Source organism: Enhydra lutris, unplaced genomic scaffold (genome assembly GCF_002288905.1).
Source record: "Enhydra lutris kenyoni isolate GAN:26980312 unplaced genomic scaffold, ASM228890v2 scaffoldscaffold21, whole genome shotgun sequence".
Classification (NCBI taxonomy): domain Eukaryota; kingdom Metazoa; phylum Chordata; class Mammalia; order Carnivora; family Mustelidae; genus Enhydra; species Enhydra lutris.
Window position 1 is genome coordinate 72,340,880 of NW_019154105.1, and position 21,704 is coordinate 72,362,583.

General features: G+C 36.5%; 1 protein-coding gene across 1 annotated transcript in view; it reads left to right on the plus strand.

Moving 5' to 3' along the window:
- The window catches only part of LOC111148892 (MGAT4 family member D), a 42,989-nt gene that overhangs the window by 19,476 nt on the left and 1,809 nt on the right, over positions 1 to 21,704 (plus strand). Inside the window, exons 5-10 of the mRNA XM_022505674.1 lie at positions 2,537 to 2,670; positions 4,055 to 4,101; positions 10,384 to 10,497; positions 12,205 to 12,280; positions 13,570 to 13,684; positions 16,480 to 16,610. Coding sequence (XP_022361382.1) covers positions 2,537 to 2,670; positions 4,055 to 4,101; positions 10,384 to 10,497; positions 12,205 to 12,280; positions 13,570 to 13,684; positions 16,480 to 16,610 — 617 coding nt within the window. The remainder of the gene's footprint in view (positions 1 to 2,536; positions 2,671 to 4,054; positions 4,102 to 10,383; positions 10,498 to 12,204; positions 12,281 to 13,569; positions 13,685 to 16,479; positions 16,611 to 21,704) is intronic.

The following is a 21,704-nucleotide window of genomic DNA, read 5'->3' on the forward strand; positions in this document are numbered from 1 at the left end:
CAGGCGCCCCTTAAGCTTTTTTTGAACGCTTCTCTTATTATTATTGTGCTTGCTTTTAAGTTTTAAAATGTAATCCATTAATATAATGCCCTCATATATAGGCCACCAGCCTATGTGGCATTAATTTGGACTGCCAGCAATCAGTATATGACCTGGCACAAAAAAAATAGTTCAACAGATATTTAGACTTGAATTCAAATTCAATTTAAATACAGATGTGTTGAAAATAGGTCATTATAAGTCACATATACATGTGACTTATATTAAGCATCTGCTAAGTACCGGGCAACTCTCGTCTCCCTTGGTTTTGATCAATTCATTCTTACCTGGTTATCTTCCTATTTCCCCATCTTTCTGGTGACCAAGGTCAGCAAAAACTTTACAGAAGATGTGATGTTAGCTGATCCTTAAAGCACGAATTTAACTTCAGCAGGTATTGAAGAGACAAAGCATTTAAGTTAGAAGTAGGGATTTTAGGGCTGGTCCCACAGACCTTGTTTATTCTAATGAGCCAGTCACTCTAGGCCAGTGGCTGCAAATTGCATCCTACTGGCCAAACCTGCTACTTGACAGAAAGATCTGGTTGGAGCCTCGTCAGTATTCATTCTTACTTGTCTGCGGCAGAATGGAGTAGTTGTGGCAAAGACTGTATGGCCCGAGAGCCAAAGGTGTTTACTGTCTGGTGCTTTCCAGAAAAACTTACTGACCTCTGTCACCTCTATCTATGTGGCTTCTAGGGAATAAGTAGTGTTGTTCCATAGCACATGCCTCTGCCAAGCCTGCTGTGCTGGGATGGGGGTGCCCGCATGTCCTTTAGCATCTGAATTCTCCCTGTGTTCCATAGACGGACTTACTGTACGTGCTTGCTTGCTTGCTTTTTTTTGTTTTCTCTCATTGTCTCATTTGACCCTCACAACCCACTACAGCAAGACCTATGATTATCTATATTTTACACCTAAGAAAATTGAGGTTTAGAGATATTAAGGTGCTGCCTGGGATCACACTTGAGTCTTTAACTGCGTCAGATTCCCTCTTGGGAGTATTTTGAATGTGGCGTGTGTGTGTGCATAGATGTGTGTGAATACATAGACATGCATACATGTGTGTGAATATATGAGAAAGTGTGTGCTACCCCAGTGCTATAGGTAACAGGAGGAGGAGAGGAAAGACATAGGGAAAAAACCCCAGTATACAGACACTATAAAATACAAGATACCAAGAACACTATAAGATACGAGATACCAAGAATAAACATAGCCTTAAATAAACATCAGCCAAGATAAGCAGAAGCTCGTTCCAGAGAGTGAAAGGAGGGAGAGATGTTTGTAATCGGGAAGAATAGCAGAACTCGTTTAGGGGTTTTGGGATGTTGAGGTAACCTAGTTAGCAGAATTGTGTTAAATCCTGGATAATTTTCTGATTCCCATCTATTTCCTGATTTCCATCTATGCTGTATATATTGATCTTCCTTTTGAGGCCCCTTTGGTGGATTTTCGTAGGTTCTTGGGAGGATCAGTTTGCCTATAAATCTTCAATACCAGAGGTAATTTAAAAGGAGATTTTTTTTTCCCTGGTAACTGAAAGATCACAGCACATAAAACGTTTGTAAATGCACTGAAGCCTGTAGCAAGGCCTACAGGGGAATCTGTGACCAGTCTTATTTGTTCTATATTCTGAGTATATCTCAAGTAATTTCTGCTCTCTACCCGCTATAGCTGTTCTTTCTGAGCTTTCATTTCTTGCGCAGTGTACTGAAATAGACTTGTAAACTGACTAAAGTCAATCCATTCTTCATACCCTCTTCAGAGCTACGTACTAAAATGCATAACGTCATGCTCAACCCTTGCTTAAAATCCTTTAGTGGATCCTCAGGACATATAGGGTGAAGCTAGCTCCTTGCACAATAGACTGTATCTTTCAAATCAGTTTTTGCTACTTCCCCCCCTTGCTACCTCCCCTCCCCTTCCAGCAACCCCAAAACACTTAGAGGTCCTATGAATAAGCCAAGTGATTAGCACAAGCTGATCGCTGCCTGCAGTGAACTCACCACCTCCTACTGACCACAACTAACTTGTCACGTAAGTCCCTTCCCCAGTACGACTTTTCAGCTTAACTGACAACTTCTTTGTGCAGTCCTCCCATGTCCTCAAGGAACCAGCTTCTACCAGACATGGCCCTCATCCTCCTGCGTACAATAAACCATTGAGAAGATAATTCATATTCAGGAGAATATCTTTATGACCTGAAGATAAACAAAGATTTTTCAACAGGAATCAAAAAAGCACTAACTTTATATAAAGGACAGTCCACAGCTACTCCACAGCTAACAATCCACAGATAACTGGCATTTGTTCAGGCAGAAAATGAACTTTGTGATAAAAATTAATAGTAGTTGGGGTAATTTTTATAACTTAGTTTTGGACACTACTTATGACCATACAACTAACCCAAATTCAGTAATAAGCATAGCTATTAATGATAAATTGTGTCTTTCTCTATGGTTTGAAATGATGATTCCACACTCCTCTGTCTGCAGTCTCTTTTGCACTGGGTATTTCCACTGTTAACAGAGGAAATCAGAGTTACCTGAAGCAAACACTGAATTCCGTTGTCTCCAGGATGACTCCTTCTGAAGAGAAGGACTGTGTGGTGATTGTCTCTGTTGCAGATGTACGTATGAAAAATAAGTGGTTCTCCTCATGCCAAGTCTATGGTCTCCAAATACCCTTCCTCCCTGGTAATTGCTGTATCGTTTTGGGTTTTTTTTCTTGTGATCTCTCTCTGTCAAATAAAATAAATAAATAAATAAAATATTTAAATGAAATATTTTATAATATTTCAGTGTAGCAAATAGCTGGTGATTCAATTTATGGCTATCTTAAGAACTTTAAGTACTGTCAGAGGTATCTGCATCATGATGGATATTTTAAAATAAGCGGTCTGACTATATACAGTTCAGAGTACTCAGATTTGACAATAGAAATGTTATTCAAAATTTTACAGAATTTCATATTAGGGATGCTTTGGGTCCTGAGGCAATATTGTGTAATGCTAATCACTTTTGTAAAAAAAAAAAAAAAATCTGAGAATGTACTACCAAAAGCTATTTACAAATGAATCTTTTATCTAATCTAGCACAGAATTTGATAAAGATTAGGCACACAAGGTTTGTTGATGAAAGAAAATTTGGGAATCAAGCTGAGTAATACCATCTGGAAAACTGTGGTATAGTTTTTTTTTATAGATTTTATTTATTTGACAGAGAAAGAGAGATCACAAGTAGGCAGAGAGGCAGGCAGAGAGAGAGGGGGAAGCAGGCTCCCCACTGAGCAGAGAGTCTGATGCAGGGCTCGATCCCAGGACCCTGAGATCATGACCTGAGCCGAAGGCAGAGACTTAACACTGAGCCACCCAAGTGCCCCAAACTGTGATATAATTTTGAAGTACATTTATTATCCTATAATACTCATAAAATGAAGACATTTTCAAAAAGAACAGTTCTTAGAAATAAGCTATCCCATTTTTAGGACAAATCTGTTTTAGATACATAAGTTTTTGCATACTAATTTATTTTTTTTTAAAGATTTTATTTATTTATTTGTCAGAGAGCAAGAGAGAGAGAGAGAGAGGGAGGGAGGGAGAACATAAGGTGGCAGAGCGGCAGGCAGAGGCAGAGAGAGAAGCAGGCTCCCTACTGAGCAAGGAGCCCGATGCGGGACTCGATCCCAGGACTCTGGGATAATGACCCGAGCCGAAGGCAGCGGCTTAACCAACTGAGCCACCCAGGCGTCCCTTGCATACTAATTTTTAAGTGTAAATAATGTGTAGTGATATTTTATACTGTGACAAAAGGAAGAATGAAATATTTTCAGTATTCAAATTGGGTCTTTAAGACACGTGGGTATTTTAAAATCTTTTATAGACAGTGAAAAAACAAAAAGTTCTTAGGAAGCAATGCCATTCCATGCCTAAACTAAACTAATGTGTAGCAACCATATAGTAGCAAAACTATGAGGCGTGCTTAATTTCAGTGAAATATTTTTCTCATTTTTAGGGAAATGAAGATTATTTAAAATCTGTTGTTGACATGATTACAAAAAGGTAAGTAGTGTTTGATAAGTTTGAAAATAGCTGTTCTTTCATTTTTCTGTTTTATTTTTTCTGCCCAATTATATTATTGCGTTAGTGATCATATTCATTCTGATGAGTGTAGCTGTATAGAAAGAACTACGGGTCGTTCTAAGCTGTGACAAAGTATAGCTTATAACTTTCCCCAGTTTTGTAGGTTGTCTGCCTGATAAAACCCAGCTTGTGTGCGTTATCATCGCTGTATCTATTCTCCATGAAATCTACCTCCTCTGAAAAAACCTACTAGATTATTTTTCTTTTCTTTTTTTTTTTTTTTACTGGGCCTACTAGATTATTTTTTAAGCACTCTCGTGTTCCTTACTGTATGAAGTCACATTCTCCACTTCTGCTTACAATCTCCTGCCCGATGCAGCCTGGGAGGGGTGAGCACATGATGATGAACCAACATGAAGCTATTTATCAAGCAAGATGCTGTGGAATGGACGCAGACTTTCAGATCTTTATGTTCAAGTGGCTGATAGAATTGGTAAAGAACAAATCACAGCAGGAAGCTGGTGTTTGGTACTGGTATGGAGAGGGCAGCATGAGAACACGTAGACGGGGAAGCCTTCCACTCTACCTGCAAGATAGAAAGAAAGTAATAATTGAGGCTGAGTCTAAAGCTGTAAGTAGATTCTGTTAAAGCAGATAAAAGGAGAAAGTGAATGCCTGGCAAATAGAATTGCTTGAGAAGGCAGAAAGGCCAAAAAGGAGCACGCTAGATTTGTGGAAATGGAAGTGTATCGTGGAGTGTGGGTGTTTGGGATTAAGGAAGGAGTATCAGTGGGAGCTCAGTCGGGCTGTGATAAGATCGTGAAGAGCTTGGGTAACAGGCTGAGCATTATGCACTTCATGCTACAGACCAGGGTCGCAAACTCGGCCTTCAAGCGGAATCTGGCCATCAGACAAGTTTGGCTTCGCCAGCGAGGTGTTTCGTTTTGTCTCCTTACCAGATAGCTCAAGGCGGGGGAAGCAAAGTTGTTTTCGTCAAAAAAATTCTAGCTAATAACTGCAGAATGAATGGAATTAGAAAATCACCATTTCGAAACAACTGGTTCACGCATGTCCTTAAGGGACATGTGGACGGGGCCCTTTACCAGGAAGGTGTGCCAGCCAGCCTCCAAACAGGAAACCTTTGGTCATTCAGATGGAGGGAATTCAGCACAGAGAATTGGTCAAGAAAGTGTTGACAGGGGCCGAGAGAACAAAAGAGAAGAAAGGAAGTGGGAGAAGCATAAAGGGTGCTGGGGTTATAGCCTCCCACCCCCCCACCCCCCCAACCTCCCAACCCCCCAGCCGACGCTGGGCCGCCCCTGCTGCTGCTGCGCTGTGGAAAATGTCTGGATGGCAGCGCTGGCCCGCTGCCCGAGCTGGGCACTCTACCCACTCCACGACCTCCTCCTGCTCCCGTCCTGCTGCTGCTGCAGACTTCCCCCAACCCCAGAGTAGGAAGCAGAACCTCCTCTTTTACTGCCTTCTAATCTCTTGATACTGCCTGCTATCTGCAGAACCTGCCTGGAAGCTGGTTAGCGGGAGGGCCGGGGTTGTGGCCTGCAGAGGCCCCGGCCCTGCAGTCCCGGCAGAGCGGAGCGTGAGAATGGGGCTGAGGCCAGATGCGCACCCGGCAGCAAGGGCTCGGGTGCCCTCCCCTGAACCTCAGACCAGTCTCAGCATCACTGCCTCTAAGGCAGTCAGACATGCTGTGGCTTCTGTTGTGTAGCAAATGAAATCCGCTGTGAAATAACAGGAGCAGATCATTGCCCCCTGCTCTCCAAGATACAATGTAACACAACACACAAGACAGAATAGCCTTCTTTTTTTGTTTTTTGTTTTTCTTTTTTTCAGTTTCAGAGGTAGAATTTCGTGACCCATCAGTTGCATCTAACACCCATCCATCGCGAGCCCTCCTTAATGCCCCTCACCCAGTTACTCCATCCCCCTCCTCCCCTCCAGCAACCGTGTTTGTTTCCTTTGACTAGGAGTCTCTTAAGGTTTGTCTCCCTCTCTGTTTTCCTCTTATTTTATTTGTCCTTCCCTTTCCCTATATTCGTCTTCTTTGTTCTTAAATTCCACATATGAGTGAAATCATATATTTAAGACAGAACAACCTTTAGTATAATCTGAAAGCCAGTGTAGCGTATACACAGTGAACAGAGGAAGCAATCCGTGGTAACCACTAGGATGCAGGACATTCTATAGGACAGTCGACCCAGTTCTATGAAAAAAGATAGCTGAGGGGAAAAGAGAAGAACTGAAATGACTGGTGTGGATAATAAGTTTAAAAAAGAAGGAAGAAATAACTGGTTATAATGAGAGGACCTTGATACTCCCTGGAGCACCCCCTCCCCACCCACTGTCTTCATCAATTAGTTACTTGTTAGGATAATGGGCTTATTTGAATATCAACTGAATGTTATGTGATATTAAAATTCTTAGCCTTGTAAGGTGTGATAATGGCTTGTGGTTGTGTAAATAAATGTGCTTTTTTGATTTTGACACTGAAGATTTAAAGGGTGAGAACTGATTATCTAGGATTTGTTTTAAAATACTTCAACAAGAAAAAGGGGGCTAAATGGATGAAACAAGTGTGAATAAAAAAAAGTAATGGTTATTGAAATCAAGTGATCAGGGATTCATTATAGTCCCACTTTTGTGTCTGTGTGTGTTAATTTTCATAATAAATTTAAAGATGTAAAGAATTGAATTAGGCTATTCTCAGCAAGCTCGACTGATGGGGAGAGATGTTGAAGCACAGCAGCCTAAAGGAAAACTTGTGATTGGCGGGGTGGGTCTGGAGACGGGAGTCCCAGGAGTGGCTCTGTACCTGCGCTCATTGCTCATGGATGGGAGGAAGCTGATGAATAAAGTCTATGGGGGTTGGGGAGGGGGGAGTTGGATGCAGGGTACACATGGCAGGAGGTTTAGGGGAAAAAGATAGGAACAGGTGAAGGAGTAGGAAAAAATAGTTTGAGAAAGGAGGGTGAAATGAAAGCATTCCCTCCTTAAAGGATTTTCTTTTCTCCGTGAAAGAAAGATAGTATGTTGAGAATGAGTGATTTATTAGCAGTGAACTTGATCTTGAGGATGGTAATGAAGCTTTGAAGTAGACGATGTATATGGAGGGAGATAGAACTGGTAGAGATTAACTAAAACACCCTTATATGTCTAATTTTACCCAAAAAAGATTCCCCAGGGAAAAAAATTGTCTCATACTTGAATCCTTAAAATGTTCTCATATTCCAGGATAGCCTCTCTTGGTTGCTTTATTCTGCATAATAAACCACTGTTTGAAGAAGACACATTAGCCTGAAATGACTTAAATCTATGCTAGTTTGGTGTCCTTATAAAGGAGTCTTAACAGAATCCATTACAAAGAAGGCAGTGTTTTGCAAACAGTTTCTAGGGATATGTTTTGAAATCCTTTGAAGATGACTAAAAAATTACAGTATGTGGTTACTTGTGGAGATCAAAAATAAAAATACTGCTTGGTGTATAAAAACACTTATGTTTTGCTATAAAATGTACAGTCAATGTCACTAACTAGAATTTTAGTTAGACTTAATGATCATGTGTACCAGAGAACGATGTCAGATGATTCAAAAAGAGATTCTCGTGATGATGAGAATGTTAATGTCAATACAGGATAAAGAGTGGGAATAAAATTGTTTTATTTTTTGTGAGAATAGAATACAACTATAATTTAAAAATATATCTTATAGAATATGCAATTTTAAATGAGATTGTATCTAAGTTAATGTAAACTCATAGCTTTTCATTTCTATACATAAATTTTTATATATTTAATTTAGCCAAAACTCTTTGCTAGGTCTGCTCATTGGGGTTAATGAAAGATTGCTTTGTATTTTATTGGTCTTAAATTTGAGACTGTAGTTGTTAAAGGACCCAACTAAGGTTATATATAACCTTACATGAAACTGTATATAACTATTACTTTATATAAAACTATACAGCTATAAAGTTTCCACTTTTTTATAATCACAAGGTAGAATCATTCATTTTTAATGACAACAATGTATAGTTATACCGTTTTCCCTAGTCACTGGCAGCTAGCAATTCTGGTATCATTATCTCAAGAACTTTTGAAGCTATCCATAGCCTAATAAGCTAGAAAAGATTTAAAGAATCCTAGAAAGGTGTCCCCACACAGGATTTCAAAGGTCTTGCTTAAGACAGACTGAGTAAAACTGAGCCTGGAATCTTTCTCTTTATTAGTAATGGGAAATTATACCATCAAGATAGAAATTATTTGTAACTTGACTTTTGTTGCCTTAGTACTTTGCCTGAAATTTTCTGGAGGATAAAATCTACTTACAAGCATCTGTAATCCAGACTTTTTGTGATTATATATACTGCAACTTAATGTTATTTTCACTTGCCCCTGCTATTCTAAATTGCTATAAAAAGTTATGCAATTTAACTTTTAAAAATGTAGATATTATGTTAGTAATTTTTGCCCCAAACCAAATAGAAATCCTCATTCTTTTCTTCCATACCAATATTTTCTACTCCTCAAGGAACATACTAAAATGGATTTTTAAATAAACTTTTCTGGGAACGCCTTGGTGGCTCAGTCGGTTAAGCAACTGCCTTCAGCTCGGGTCATGATCCCAGGGGTCCTGGGATGGAGTCACTGGGGGTCCCTGCTCAGCAGGGGGTTCTGCTTCTCCTTTTGCCTACTGCTTCCCTTGCTTGTGCTCTCTCTCTCTCTCTGACAAATAAATGAATAAATAAAATCTTTTAAAAAATAAAAAACCTTTCTATTTGATATACCATTAAATCAGAAGAGCCAGTAAGCCTTTCATCCCCTGTACTCACCCATTTACACTCCCACCTAAAAAAATAAATAAGTGAAAAAAAAAACCAAAACAAAACTCTTCCATTGATACATAGAGCCTGGGAAGAATCTATGTATGTAGAAGAATTCTTTCCTTACCCGGGTATGTATTGCTATTCCAGTTTTACAGATGAAGAAACTGAAGGTCAGAGAAAGTAAATGACTTGCTCAAAGTGTGTTAAGTGAAGGACGCAAAATTGGTAGAGACCCTTTTCTGGGTCTCACTTTCTCTCTAGCACTGCTAGAGGTTGCTGCTGCTATCCCATGCTCATGATACATACCTATTAGGAAACATCTGGAAAACATTTAAAATGCAAATGAAAGGAATACAATTGTCCACATTCCAATGGCACAAGGAGGCAACAAGACCACATGTTTTGCTGTCTGTAAGTAAACTGAACAACAGAGTAGCAGTGATCAGGCACCCACAGATTCTGAAAGGAGCAGTGAGATGGTGAGGTGATGATATGCGATTTATGTAGTGATTTGTGGACTGAAGAGTCAGAAGCAAGTTCGTACTTTATGGAATTATTCGCGGTTAATCCAGTGTGAAGACTCAAATTCAACCAGTGTTGTTGAGGGAGAGCTGTTATTTAACTGACATACGGTAACAGATTCATGCATAATAGAATTGTGCAAAGTGAGGACTACTTATTTTGCACATAATAGAGATTCTGCATATAAATCCCCATCTTGCTTTTTCACCTATTAGCATAAAACAAACATTTTCTTGAGACTTTAGGCATTTCAATAAATAATGTAATGCCTAAATTTAAATCTCATTTAAAGTCATATTATCTATGTCTAAAGGAAAACCATTTAATGCTCTACCTGGTGTGTCCTGTCCTTTACCTTGACGGTACAAGATGTGTATTACAGGTTTTGTGAGCAATATTTCATGCATTTTAATAATATCCTAGTTGGTCTATAAATATTAACTTTAAAGATTCTGAAAAGCATACATAGTCATCCAATGAGTTGTGGACAAGTCACACTCATTCAGCAGCCATGAGGGTATTCAATAGGACATTTACTAAACTCAAAACTATGCACTTTAAAAAGTCATCTAATGTTCTATGTTAACTCGTTAGTTCCATTATTTTGAATCTTTTAGAGTACATACCTGATTGTAAACTTGCAAAATTTCAAAGTGCCTATAATTTTTACAAAAAGAAATTAATTTTATATTGTATTTTTTAACTTTGTTAGGTTGCTTACTAATTTGTAAAAGAAATAGACTAAAAAGTATTAGTTTCAAAATGTGGATATCGTGTATCAACATGTGAAATAATTCAAATACAAATGTTATGTGGATATGCACAAAGACATTCTTTTTAAATATCTATTATTTTGGTAAATCAAATATTAAGTTGCAAGCTTCCAATTACTTCTGTTTACAGATTCAAAAGGCAACTAAGGTCTGGGTCATTAGAAATCATTTCAATACCTGCCTTTTTTTATCCAAACATATTACACGTCAAGCAGTCAACTGAGGACTCCGGAAGATCAGAGAGGTATGACGTACTACCTTAAATAACCCCATCAGATGTAATGTGGGAACCGGCATCCGATAGACCCCATCTCAAACCACAGCCAGCTCCTGTTAGCTTGCAAGAGCTGACTGTGTGCAGCTCTTCCCAGTCTGCATCCAGCAGTATCAAGTCGGTAGCATGAAATCAGCCATGGTAGGAGCATTTACACCACGGAGATGGGCAAAACACAAACCGTGGTTCACCCTCACCCTACTCCCCGAAGAATCAGTTGTTAAAACATTTACCACCAGCATGCCACTGAGTATCTGTGTTCGCGTTGTCAGCCAATAATTAGCAAGGGTGTAAGGAAGGGGGAAAGCCTGGGGTTATAAATTATTACGGGTTCATTCTTGTTCCAGTTTTTTTGTTTGCCGTAGGTCATCCTAGACAGGTAGTTTAGACTTTGTCTTCTTACCTTCCTCTGCTTTCCCTAGTGCATAATAAAATCTACAATATATATTTGGGAAAGTCATTGTAAGAATAAAATATAGTACTTATGAAATAATTTTGAAAAAAGGTCTATACATGTATAAAGGATCACTATTGTTTGATTATAAATGTCATAGGTATTATAAGAAGTGTAATGATTTGGTTCCTCAAAATTACTAGAGTAAAAGAAATGTCAGAATTCAGAAAAAAGTTTGATCCCAGAAAACTTATTAGCTCTGTTTTGTTTAATGGTAATAAATGGTATGTCAGAATCTGGAAATCTCTTAGGGATTTTCCTTTGCTTTGAATTAAGTAGTCAGTTCTTAGAGTCATAAAGCTGGGAGACATTGTAGGTCCTGTTTTTCTTTCTGCTCTTTGTGTCTCCATCATCATTTCTTCTTCTTCCTCTTCTTTTTTTTTTTTTTTTTTAAAAAAAAAAACAATCTCTCTCTGCATTATCCCCCTTGTCTCCATTCCTCTGCCTTGGACTTACTTCAGGCCATCCATGATCTATTTGTTTTCCCTAAGCCTAGCCTAGCCTGGCCTCTCTTCCAGTTCATTCTCCCAGTGTAGCCAGAACACCTTTTTCATAAGAGATCAGGTCCAAAGTTTCCTTCCTGATCTCGTCTCTGCCCACCTCCCCATCAGCAGCTTTTCCGTCCTCTCTTGGTGCTCTGGATCTAAGGTGACATGCTTTCTCGTGCATTTCATGTCTTGGCAATACTGGTCCTCCCACTGAATGCCCGACCTCCCGATCCACCCATCCCATCTTATTTTACGTCATCATTGCCAATGTCTCTGTAGAGCACTTACCTAATCATTCTGATTTTATTTTCTATCTTTTCATACTGGATTATGAAACTCAGAAGGGCAAAACTGCATTGTGTCTTGCTCTTTGTATGTTCAGGAAGTGGCCTAAACCTAGCTTAGTATTAAATTAGAATAGAGTTTCTTCTTTATTTTTATTTGAACAAGACCTTAGGCCAGAGATACTATTAACTTTACTACACAGGTCAGAATTCAACCAAAACATAAAACAGATTATGCTTCTCCTAGTGTAGTGATGGCAGATAAGGTCCACTGAATAAAGATGGGAAACATTTTAATACAACTTATCCGTGTAACATACTCAATTGCACCTACTGTAGATAGTACTCTGTGTTAGCAAAGCGTAAAAAATTGTTTTAATTACTGAAGTGCGCTTATAAATAAATTTATATAATAATGACAAATATTAACAGATTTTATTGCTGTCTTTAGTTGGCGTATCAAACAAGTACTGGATTTTTGTTTTTTGATGCTGTATGCCCAACCCAAGGCCATGTATTATTTACAGGTAAGACCGTGGTGTATGTGTGTATGTGTGTAATTTAAAGTGGAAGTATCATGTTCTCCTTTCCTCTTTTGATTCCGTCCTTCCTCATCGTGTTCCTCCACCTTACTTTGTATTCAGGAAATAGTTAATATATTTAAGTTCCAAAAGGAAGTTTAAAGTTGATTTTATGTAAGTCTTCTTGCTGGATTTACTGTTAACAAAGGAAATTTTAGTTACCTGAAGCAAACTGTAAAGAAATTCTCAAATTAGGAAAAAAATAGAAATTATGCTCCTTACGTTTCTCTTCCCACAAATTTCTTACATTAGGCAGATGTATTTTGAGCACTTACAGTATGTCAGACAGTGCGTATGGTTACCATTGGTTCCCTACATAGGCTCGCATTGTATGTTCAACCCAGTGCTACAGTGCCTTTCTGTATTTCTGAAATAAAGCAATTATATATAGATTGAATTCCCTGAATTCTGGTGTATTGTTAAATAATAGTGTTATGTTTCCCAGCAGTGAGTGTACACCTTAGTATGTGTGACAATATGTAGTGGTAAGAAGAGTTTGCAAGACATCATTGGAGAAGAGAGAATGTTAGAAAAATGCCCGAAGCAGGGTCCTCTCTTTTACTGGAAGAAAAAAAAAATCTTTTGATTCCTAGTTAGTGGAATGTAACAGAAACACGAGATCCAGCCAATGAATTCTTCCCAATTTTACAACAATGCAGTTCTCTTTTGTGCTCTGGTTATATGCTTGAGGACTTTCACATTTTTCTGAATCATTTAGGAGGCTTTTTTAGTGGATAGATTACACATAATATATATCAGATTTAAAAGAAAGGAAAATTCTAGTTTTCCTTTCCCCTTCTCTTAGGGAGAACTATTCTTAGGCTTATGTGCACCATCATTCTACCCAGCTGGTGGTGGATGAGAGTGCCGGTTCCCTTTTGTCATCTCTTGGCACCTGTCATCTTGAGCATAAAGCTAGTTGGCCTTAAATTAGAAACGGAAGTATTTGTAAGGATGAAAATGGATTCAGGTAAGCCATTTTTTTTTCAGTGAGGATTTAGATTGAGTGTTCCATATTATCATTTAGGAAAGAAACTTATCATCTTTGGTCTCAGAATCCGAAAGTGAAAACTAACAGTAAAAACCCTCAGCAACTTGAACTAAAAATAAAACTAACCTCATAAAAACATTTTCTTTAGTGTATGCTGTTGAAAGTATTTTCAATTCTCAAATGAATGCAACTTATTCAATGGAAGTATCAAAGTTACTAATGACTTTTTGTTTTTTTTTTCTAGCTAGAAGATGATATCATAGCTAAAAAGACATACTTTACAAAAATCACAGATTTTGTGCATAATATCACTTCAAAAAATTGGTTTTATATTGAGTTTTCAATTCTTGGATTCATAGGTAAACAATATATCTATTTTTAAGCACACAATAATCTTAAAAGTTCTTAAGAACTTATCAGTTTGGGATGCCTGGGTGGCTCAGTTGGCTAAGCGACTGCCTTTAGCTCAGGTCATGAACTTAGAGTCCTGGGATCAAGTTCTACATTGGGCTCCCTGCTCAGTGAGGAGTCTACTTCTCCCTCTGACCCTCCCCCTTCTCGTGCTCTCTTTCTCTCATTCTTTCTCTCAAATAAATAAATAAAATCTTAAAAAACTTATCAGTTTGTTAATAAATGTAAAGGAATGGCATGATTTCTATAAAGATACTTTTTAAGATAAGATCAAATTCAAGTATCTGAATTTCAGAAAATGTATTTTCAAACCAATTTTTTCCTAGATGGACAATATAGATTAGCAGGTTGACATATACATATATGTTATAAAAATGTAGGAAAGATACCACTTGCTAAGTGCTTGCTGAGAGTCTGCAAGTTCAGTGACTAAGGCGTACTTCTCGATTTTATGTAGAAAAATAGTTTCAGCTTACATAGAAACTCAAAGAATTAAAGTTCCAGAGAATGGAATTCTAACTTAGGACTCCTGTACTCTAAATTCCTTGTCACTTCCGGTATGCCAAAGCTGACCTATCTAGAAAAGTATAAAAATATATGAATTGGACCCACCACCAAGGAGTTCCTAAAATTGTGCCCATGATGTGATTTTTAAAAACATTTCTTCTTTGAATTTTCTTTTGCTTCCTTCCACTCTCTCCACTCTTCCTTCTACACTTTTCCTTTTATTTGAACTCTGAGGTAGCAAGTCGAATGACCTTACTCATTTCATGGTGCGCGTCATCGTTTCTTCATGCAGGAGCCTTCTCTTATTTTATTCTTTTGTTTGAGGCCCAGTCCCTACTCCCACTTCCTCCCACCCCCCAACAGGTTTGTGCTCTACTGTGTTCAAAGAATACATACAAATATGTATGCATTCCTGTCAATACTTGGTGTTTATCACGTTTGTACCTGCTTAAAGTTTACAAAAACAGGTGATGTGATAAGCTTGTTCATGCCCCTTACATTTTTGTACTTAAAACTAGATTTTAAAACTGCCGACATGTCGATTTATGCCCGTTTAGTTTATTGTTTCTCCTGCTGTTGCATAAGCCCTACATAATAATCCATTTGATATATCCAGCCTCAGAGTGATTGACCTTGATTGCTTCTAACTCTCTGCTGCCACAAAGAAATGAAGTGGCATATATGTCCCCGGGAGCAGAACCACGGAGAGTGAATGTAGCAGTGTCTCTACGTAGCCAGATTGCTTTGCAGATTGACTGTACTGTTTATACCCCCCTAAACAGTGTGTAGGAAGGAGTTTCTGCTTCCCCATATGCTTGACAGTATTTGATTCTTTCTGTTACTTACTTTTTTTTTTTTTTTTTGCCACTGGGAGGAGTGTAAAGCATTTCTCTGACTGCTCGTGAAATCTGTTATTCATATACTTATTTGATCACCACCTTTCCCATACTTTTTTGTTAAGTGTTGTAGAATCCAATTTTAAGACCTTATTTTGCTCAGCTTTGATTTAAATAAGAAGAATTATAGGTAGCAGTAATACCTGATGAGCTTGAAGAGGAAGTAAGCTTATTGATACATTGCTTTATGAACTATAAATTCCTTTTTATCTTTTTCACCAAAGTCAGGTGTGAGAAGGATGGAGAATATTCACATTCTGATCACAAGAGCACATTGAACAGGAGCACTATATATGTAAAGCTGAAGTCTTATTTAAGCTTAAGTTTATAAGGGCTTTGTTTTCTGTTGTTATAATAATAATAATAATTTTCTTACTCAATATTACCAAAACTATGAGTTTGCTAAGCAGAATTTTATAGCATACTGACAGCAGATAAGGAAAACACGAATACTGAATCAACTATTTCTATCATTAAATCACTTGGTCACCGTATATACTGGTGCCAAAAAAATTAAAATACAACTATACATTTCACTAAATAACCCATACAGACTTAGCTCCTAGTGAAAAAAACCGAAGGATGCTTACTTCCTACCAGCATGTTTATTAAATGGTTAGATGTTTTTTATACTATTTACTTTAAAGTGAAAATTTACCTAATTTTATACCTTCAACTTCATTTTAAAATTAAATTAATTTTAAAATTAAAGATGTAGTATATTAGAAAAAAAGCAATTAGACCTAATATCGTACTTTAAAAGATAGCAAATCTTGAGGAATCACAAATGTGAAATAGAAATAAAATTCATATAAAATGATGCTCAAATACTGAAATAATACAGTATTCTAATCAAAATTAAGTGTTAAACATAAAAAAATCTGGTAGATGGATACAGTTCTACAAAAGTCAGGTTGTAAATCAGTTTCTGTAAAATTAAGTAAAAGATTAAATCTCCTATAGTTTTCATGTTATTTATATATCTTTTATTATTATGTTTATATCTTTCATTTGATTTAGAAAATTGATCTCACTGGTTATCAAAATTACCTAAGAGTATTCACTATACTAAACCTGCTTCACACTTCTTGCCCAGAAATGGTAATCATTAATACTTAAGTAGATGTATTATTTTGTTTTATTATCCTTCAACTTCACTAATACTTCAAGCTTTATTTATTTTGAAGGAATATGATATATTTAATCTTTAATGATTTGGGGGGTATTTTCTCATGTTAATAGAATGAACAACTGTATATCAGTGTTATTTTATGATATATTGTTATTTGGATTTATAAACACTCAAGAGTTATTTGGATTTGTTTACTTTTTCTCCATAGGAAAACTGTTTAAATCTGAGGACTTAACTGACTTTGTACGTTTCTTTTTAATGTTCTACAAAGATAAACCCATAGACTTGCTCTTGGGGGACATTTTTCAGGTAAAGATGTGTAACCCAGGAGAAACTCCTGTGAGTATTTCTTTACTTTGTAAATGCAAAATATTTTAGGAAAATACTATCTGTCTAATGTAATTCCCTAAAATTTGTTCACCAAACTAAACCTTGATGAATGCATTAATTTTTTGACTTCCGGTATCCAGAACTTTTACTGACATTTATACGTACTAAATGAAGTAATGAAAGGCCACAAATGTAGTGAAAAGTAGAAAAAAGGAGACAAAAGAAAAAAACCCAAACAAGTAACAAAATGATGGATGTAAATCCAAATATGTTGATATTTAAATTAAATATAAATGACCAAAATATCACCAATTAAGAGAGAGTTCATCAGAATGGATTTAAAAACACTATGCAATTACTTGCTGTCCATATTCAGTTCAAATATAATGATATACATAGGTTAAAAGTAAAAGGTATAAAAAAGAAATACCTGCAGACACTAATCAAAGAAAATCTGTAGTAGCTATATTAATATCAAAGTATACTTTGGTGCAAAAAAAACAAAAAATTTGACCAGGGATCAAGAAAGATACTACATACTGGTAAAAGGGTCAAATCACCAAGGAGATATGACTATCATAGAAGTGTGTATACATTTAACAACAGAAACTCAAAATACATTAAGCAAAAGATGACAGAACTAAAGGAAAAAATAGATGAGTCCGCAGTTATAGTTGGAGACTTCAACACTCCTCTTTCAGTAAGCAGCAGAGCTGGTAGGTAGAAAACCAGCAAAGAGATAAAAGAATTGAATATCATCTACCATCTGGATTTAATTGCTATTTTATTTTAAAGGTTTTATTTATTTATTTGACAAAGAGAAAGAGAAAGTGCATGTGCACAAGCAATGGGAGTGGCAAGCAGAGGGAGAGAGAGAAACAGGGCTCAGGCTCAGTCCCACACCTTGGGATCATGAACTGAGCTGAAGGCTGATGCTTAACCTGCCGAGCCCCTTAATTGATGTTTTAAAAACACTATGTCCAACAGCAATAGAAATCATATTCTTTTAAAGTATGTATAGAACATTCACCAAAGTAAACATGTCTTGCATCATAAAACAAAGCTGACAAATATAAGATGAAATCACACACACAAAAAAATGAAACTAAAATTTGACCACAGTGGAATAAAATTAGAAATTGATAACAGAAAGATAACTGAAAAATCCACAAGGATGTGGAATTTAAACAATACACTCCTGAATAAACCAGAGTGAAAGAGAAAGTCTCTAAAGAAAAATTAGAAAATACTTTGAATTAAATGAAATGAAAATACAACCTATCAAAATTTGTGAGATGCAGCTAAAGCACTACTTATGGAGAAATTTGTCTTAGAAGAAACCATTATCTTAGAAGAGAAGAAAGATCTCACATTAGTAATTTCAGCTTCCACTTTAAGTCACTAGAAAAAGAAGAGTGAAATAAACCCAAATAAAGAAGAAGAAAGAGAATAATAGCTACGAGGGCAGAAAGAAATGAAACTGAAAACATAAAGGCAGTAGAGAAAATTAATAAAACCAAAATCTTGTTCTTTGGAAAGAGTAAGAAAATGGATAAATTTCTAATAAAACTGACAAAGAAGACCCCAAAACATAAATTATCAATATTAAAATGAAAGAGAGAATATCATGGTATATATGTAGATGTGTGTGTATCTAAATCTAACAAAATATGTAGGTTTATCTATATGCTGAAAACTTTACAATGCTGATGAAAGGAAGAGACATACCATGATCATGGATTGGAGGTTCAGTATAGTAAATATGAAAATGCTTCCTAAATTGATTTATGGACTTAACATAATTCCAGTCAAAATCCCAGCAGGATTTTTTATGGTAGTTGTAGACAAGGTAATTCTAACATTTTTAAGAAAAAGGAAAGGAACTAATTTAGCTAAAATGATTTTGAAAAAGAAGAATAAAGTCGGAGGCATCACAGAACTCAATTTCAAATTTTATGATAAAGCTACAGTAAGCAAGACAAACATTTATAGTAAAGAGGTAAACAAACAGACCCATGGAACTAAACAGATAATTCAAAAATAGGTCCACAAAATATGGCCAGTTGATATTTGACAAAGGAGCATATGCAATTCAATGGAGAAAGAATAGTCTTCTCAACAAATATATATTGGATTAATTGAAGGTGTGTTTGTGTGTATGTGTGTGTGTATGTGTGTATGATCTCAACCCAAACATCACACTTGATACAAACATTATTTCAAAATACATCATCTATCTAAATATGAAACATAAACTATAAAACTTTTAGAAGAAAGTGTAGAAAAATATCTTCAGGCTCCAGGACAAGGAGAAGAGTTCTTTGGCATGACACTAAAACCATGATCCATTTTTTTTTCATTGCTAAATTGGATTTTATCCAAATTAAATCTTTTGTACTGTAGATTTTACTGTTTGAGGATAAGGCACCATAGACTAGGAAGAAATATTTGTAAATTCCATATACAGCAAGGATTTATATTCAGAATACATATAAAATTCTTAAAACTTAACAACAGTGAAACAACCCAATTAAAAAAAAGGCATAAGACTTGGGGCACCTGGGTGGCTCAGTGGGTTAAGCCTCTGCCTTTGTCTCAGATCATGATCTCAGGGTTCTGGCATCGAGCCTCACATTGGGCGCTCTGCTTGGTGGGGAGCCTGCTTCCCCCCCCTCTCTCTCTCTGCCTGCCTCTCTGTCTACTTGTGATCTCTCTCTCTGTCAAATAAATAAATAAAACCTTAAAGAAAAATAGGCACAGACTTGAATAGACACTAGAAAGGCAGTTTTTCCCTTACTGCAATAAGTAATGAACTCAGTTTTTCTTTATCAACAGGTTATTTGGGAGGGTAATTTGGGAAGCCAGCATTTGATAATACCATCTCATTGATATTTCTGTTAATAACTTAACAAATGTTAGAATTTCTATTTCCTAAAGTTCAACTCCTCAATTAATTTTATCTGACTATAGTTTCAAATTAAATTAACCCAGGATTATATAATTAATTTACAGTTTCAAAAACAGTCATTTAATGTAATATTTTCCTACATGTTAGTACCAAGTAGAAATGCATTTAAGTAAGTCTTCTGTTCAAAAAATAAAACAAAAAAAAGCAACCTACTGAATGGGAGAAGATATTTACAAATCTGATAAGGGGTTACATATATCTGATACAAGGTTCATATCCTAATATATAAAGAACTTATACACCTCAACACCAAAAAAAAAAAAAAAAAATCTAATTTGAAAAAATGGGCAGATAACCTGAATAGAACTTTTTCCAAGGAAGCCATACAGATAGGAGTGACTGGGTGGCTCAGCCAGTTAAATGTCTGCCTTTGGTTCAAGTCATGATCTCAGGGCCCTACAATCAAGGCCCACATCAGGCTCTCTGCTCAGTAGGGAGTCTGCTTCTCCCTCTCCCTCTGTGTGCGTGCTCTCTCAATCTCTCTCTCTCTTAAATAAATAAATAGCCATACAGATGGCCAACAGATACATGAAAAGATGTTCAGCATGACTCATCATCAGGGAAATGAAAATCAGAACCACAATGAAATAGCACTTCACACTGGTCAGAATGGCCAAAATAAAAAACACAAGAAATAACAAGTGATGGCAAGGATGTAAAGAGAGAAAAACAACAACAGCAAAAAACACCCTGTATGCTGCTGGTGGGAATGTAAATTGGTCCATCCACTATGGAAAACATGGAGGTTCCTCAAAAAATTAAAAATAGAATTGCCATATGATCAAATAATTCCACACTAGATATTTACCCAGAGAAAACCAATACTAATTGGAAAAGATACATGCACCCCCCCCTATGTTTTTGAGCATTTCTTACACTAGCCAAATTATGCAAGCAGCCCAAGAGTCCATCCATAGAGGAATGGATAAGGAAGGTGTGATATATATACCCAATGGAATATTATTCAGCCACAAAAAGTGAAATCTTAACATTTGCAACAACATAGATGGAACTAGAGAGTATAATGTTAAGTGAAAAAAAAATCAGAAAAAGACAAATACAATATGATTTCACATATGTGCAATTTAAGAAACAAAACAAATGAGCAAAGGAAAAAAGGAGACAAACCAAGAAATAAACTCTTTGTGGGGGTGGGGGAGGATCAGAGGGAAAAGGGAAAAGGAGAGACAGAATCTTAAGCAGGCTCCATGCCCAGTGTGCAGACTTGACTTCACAACCCTGAGATCATGACCTGACTGAAATCAAGAGTCAGACACTTCACTGACTGAGCCACCCAGGTGCCCCAAGAAATAGATTGAACTATAGAGAACAAACCGGAGGTTACCAAAGGGAGGTAGATGAGATGAGTGAAATAGGTGAAGGGAAGTAAGAGTGCAATTACCATGATGAGCACTGAGTAATGTATAGAATTGTTGAATCACTACATTGTACCCCTGAAACTAATATGACTCTGTATGTTAACTATACTGGAATAAAAATTATGTTAATTTTACTGGAAAATGGCATCTGGTGGTTCAGTCAGTTAAGCATCTAACTATTGATTGGGCTTGGGTCATGATTTCAGGATCATGAGATCCAGCCCTGTTTCTGGCTCTATGCTTAGTGGGGAGCCTGCTTGAGATTTTGTCTCTCCCTCTCTCTGTGCCCCTCCCCACTGGGTGTTTACTCTCCCTAGCGTGCATGCACACACACTCTCTCTCAAATAAATCTTTTTTAAAAATTGAGTATATAAATTTGAGATGTATTTTTATGAATTTTCTGTGTATACAGTATATAAAATAATTATCAAAAATCATAATTTCAGATGTTTTCTTCTAATAGGAAAGGTGTCACAGGTCATCTTTCTTATTTTTATTTTAATGAGATTAACCAAATCTTTTTTCATAAAATATAATATTGGTTCTTCATTTTAATCATGTGTTTTTATACTTAAGAAATTAAAGAAGATATAGCTCAGTTTAGGAATTAATGACTATGGAAAGAGAAAGAATAATGTAGTCTGAGAGAAATAGAAAAATATGAAAAAATTTCGTCTATGTTATTGAAATAAAAAGAAGGGAGCAGAAGATTATAGTTGTTACAACAGTAGCCTGATTTTCTAAGGCAGAGTTCAG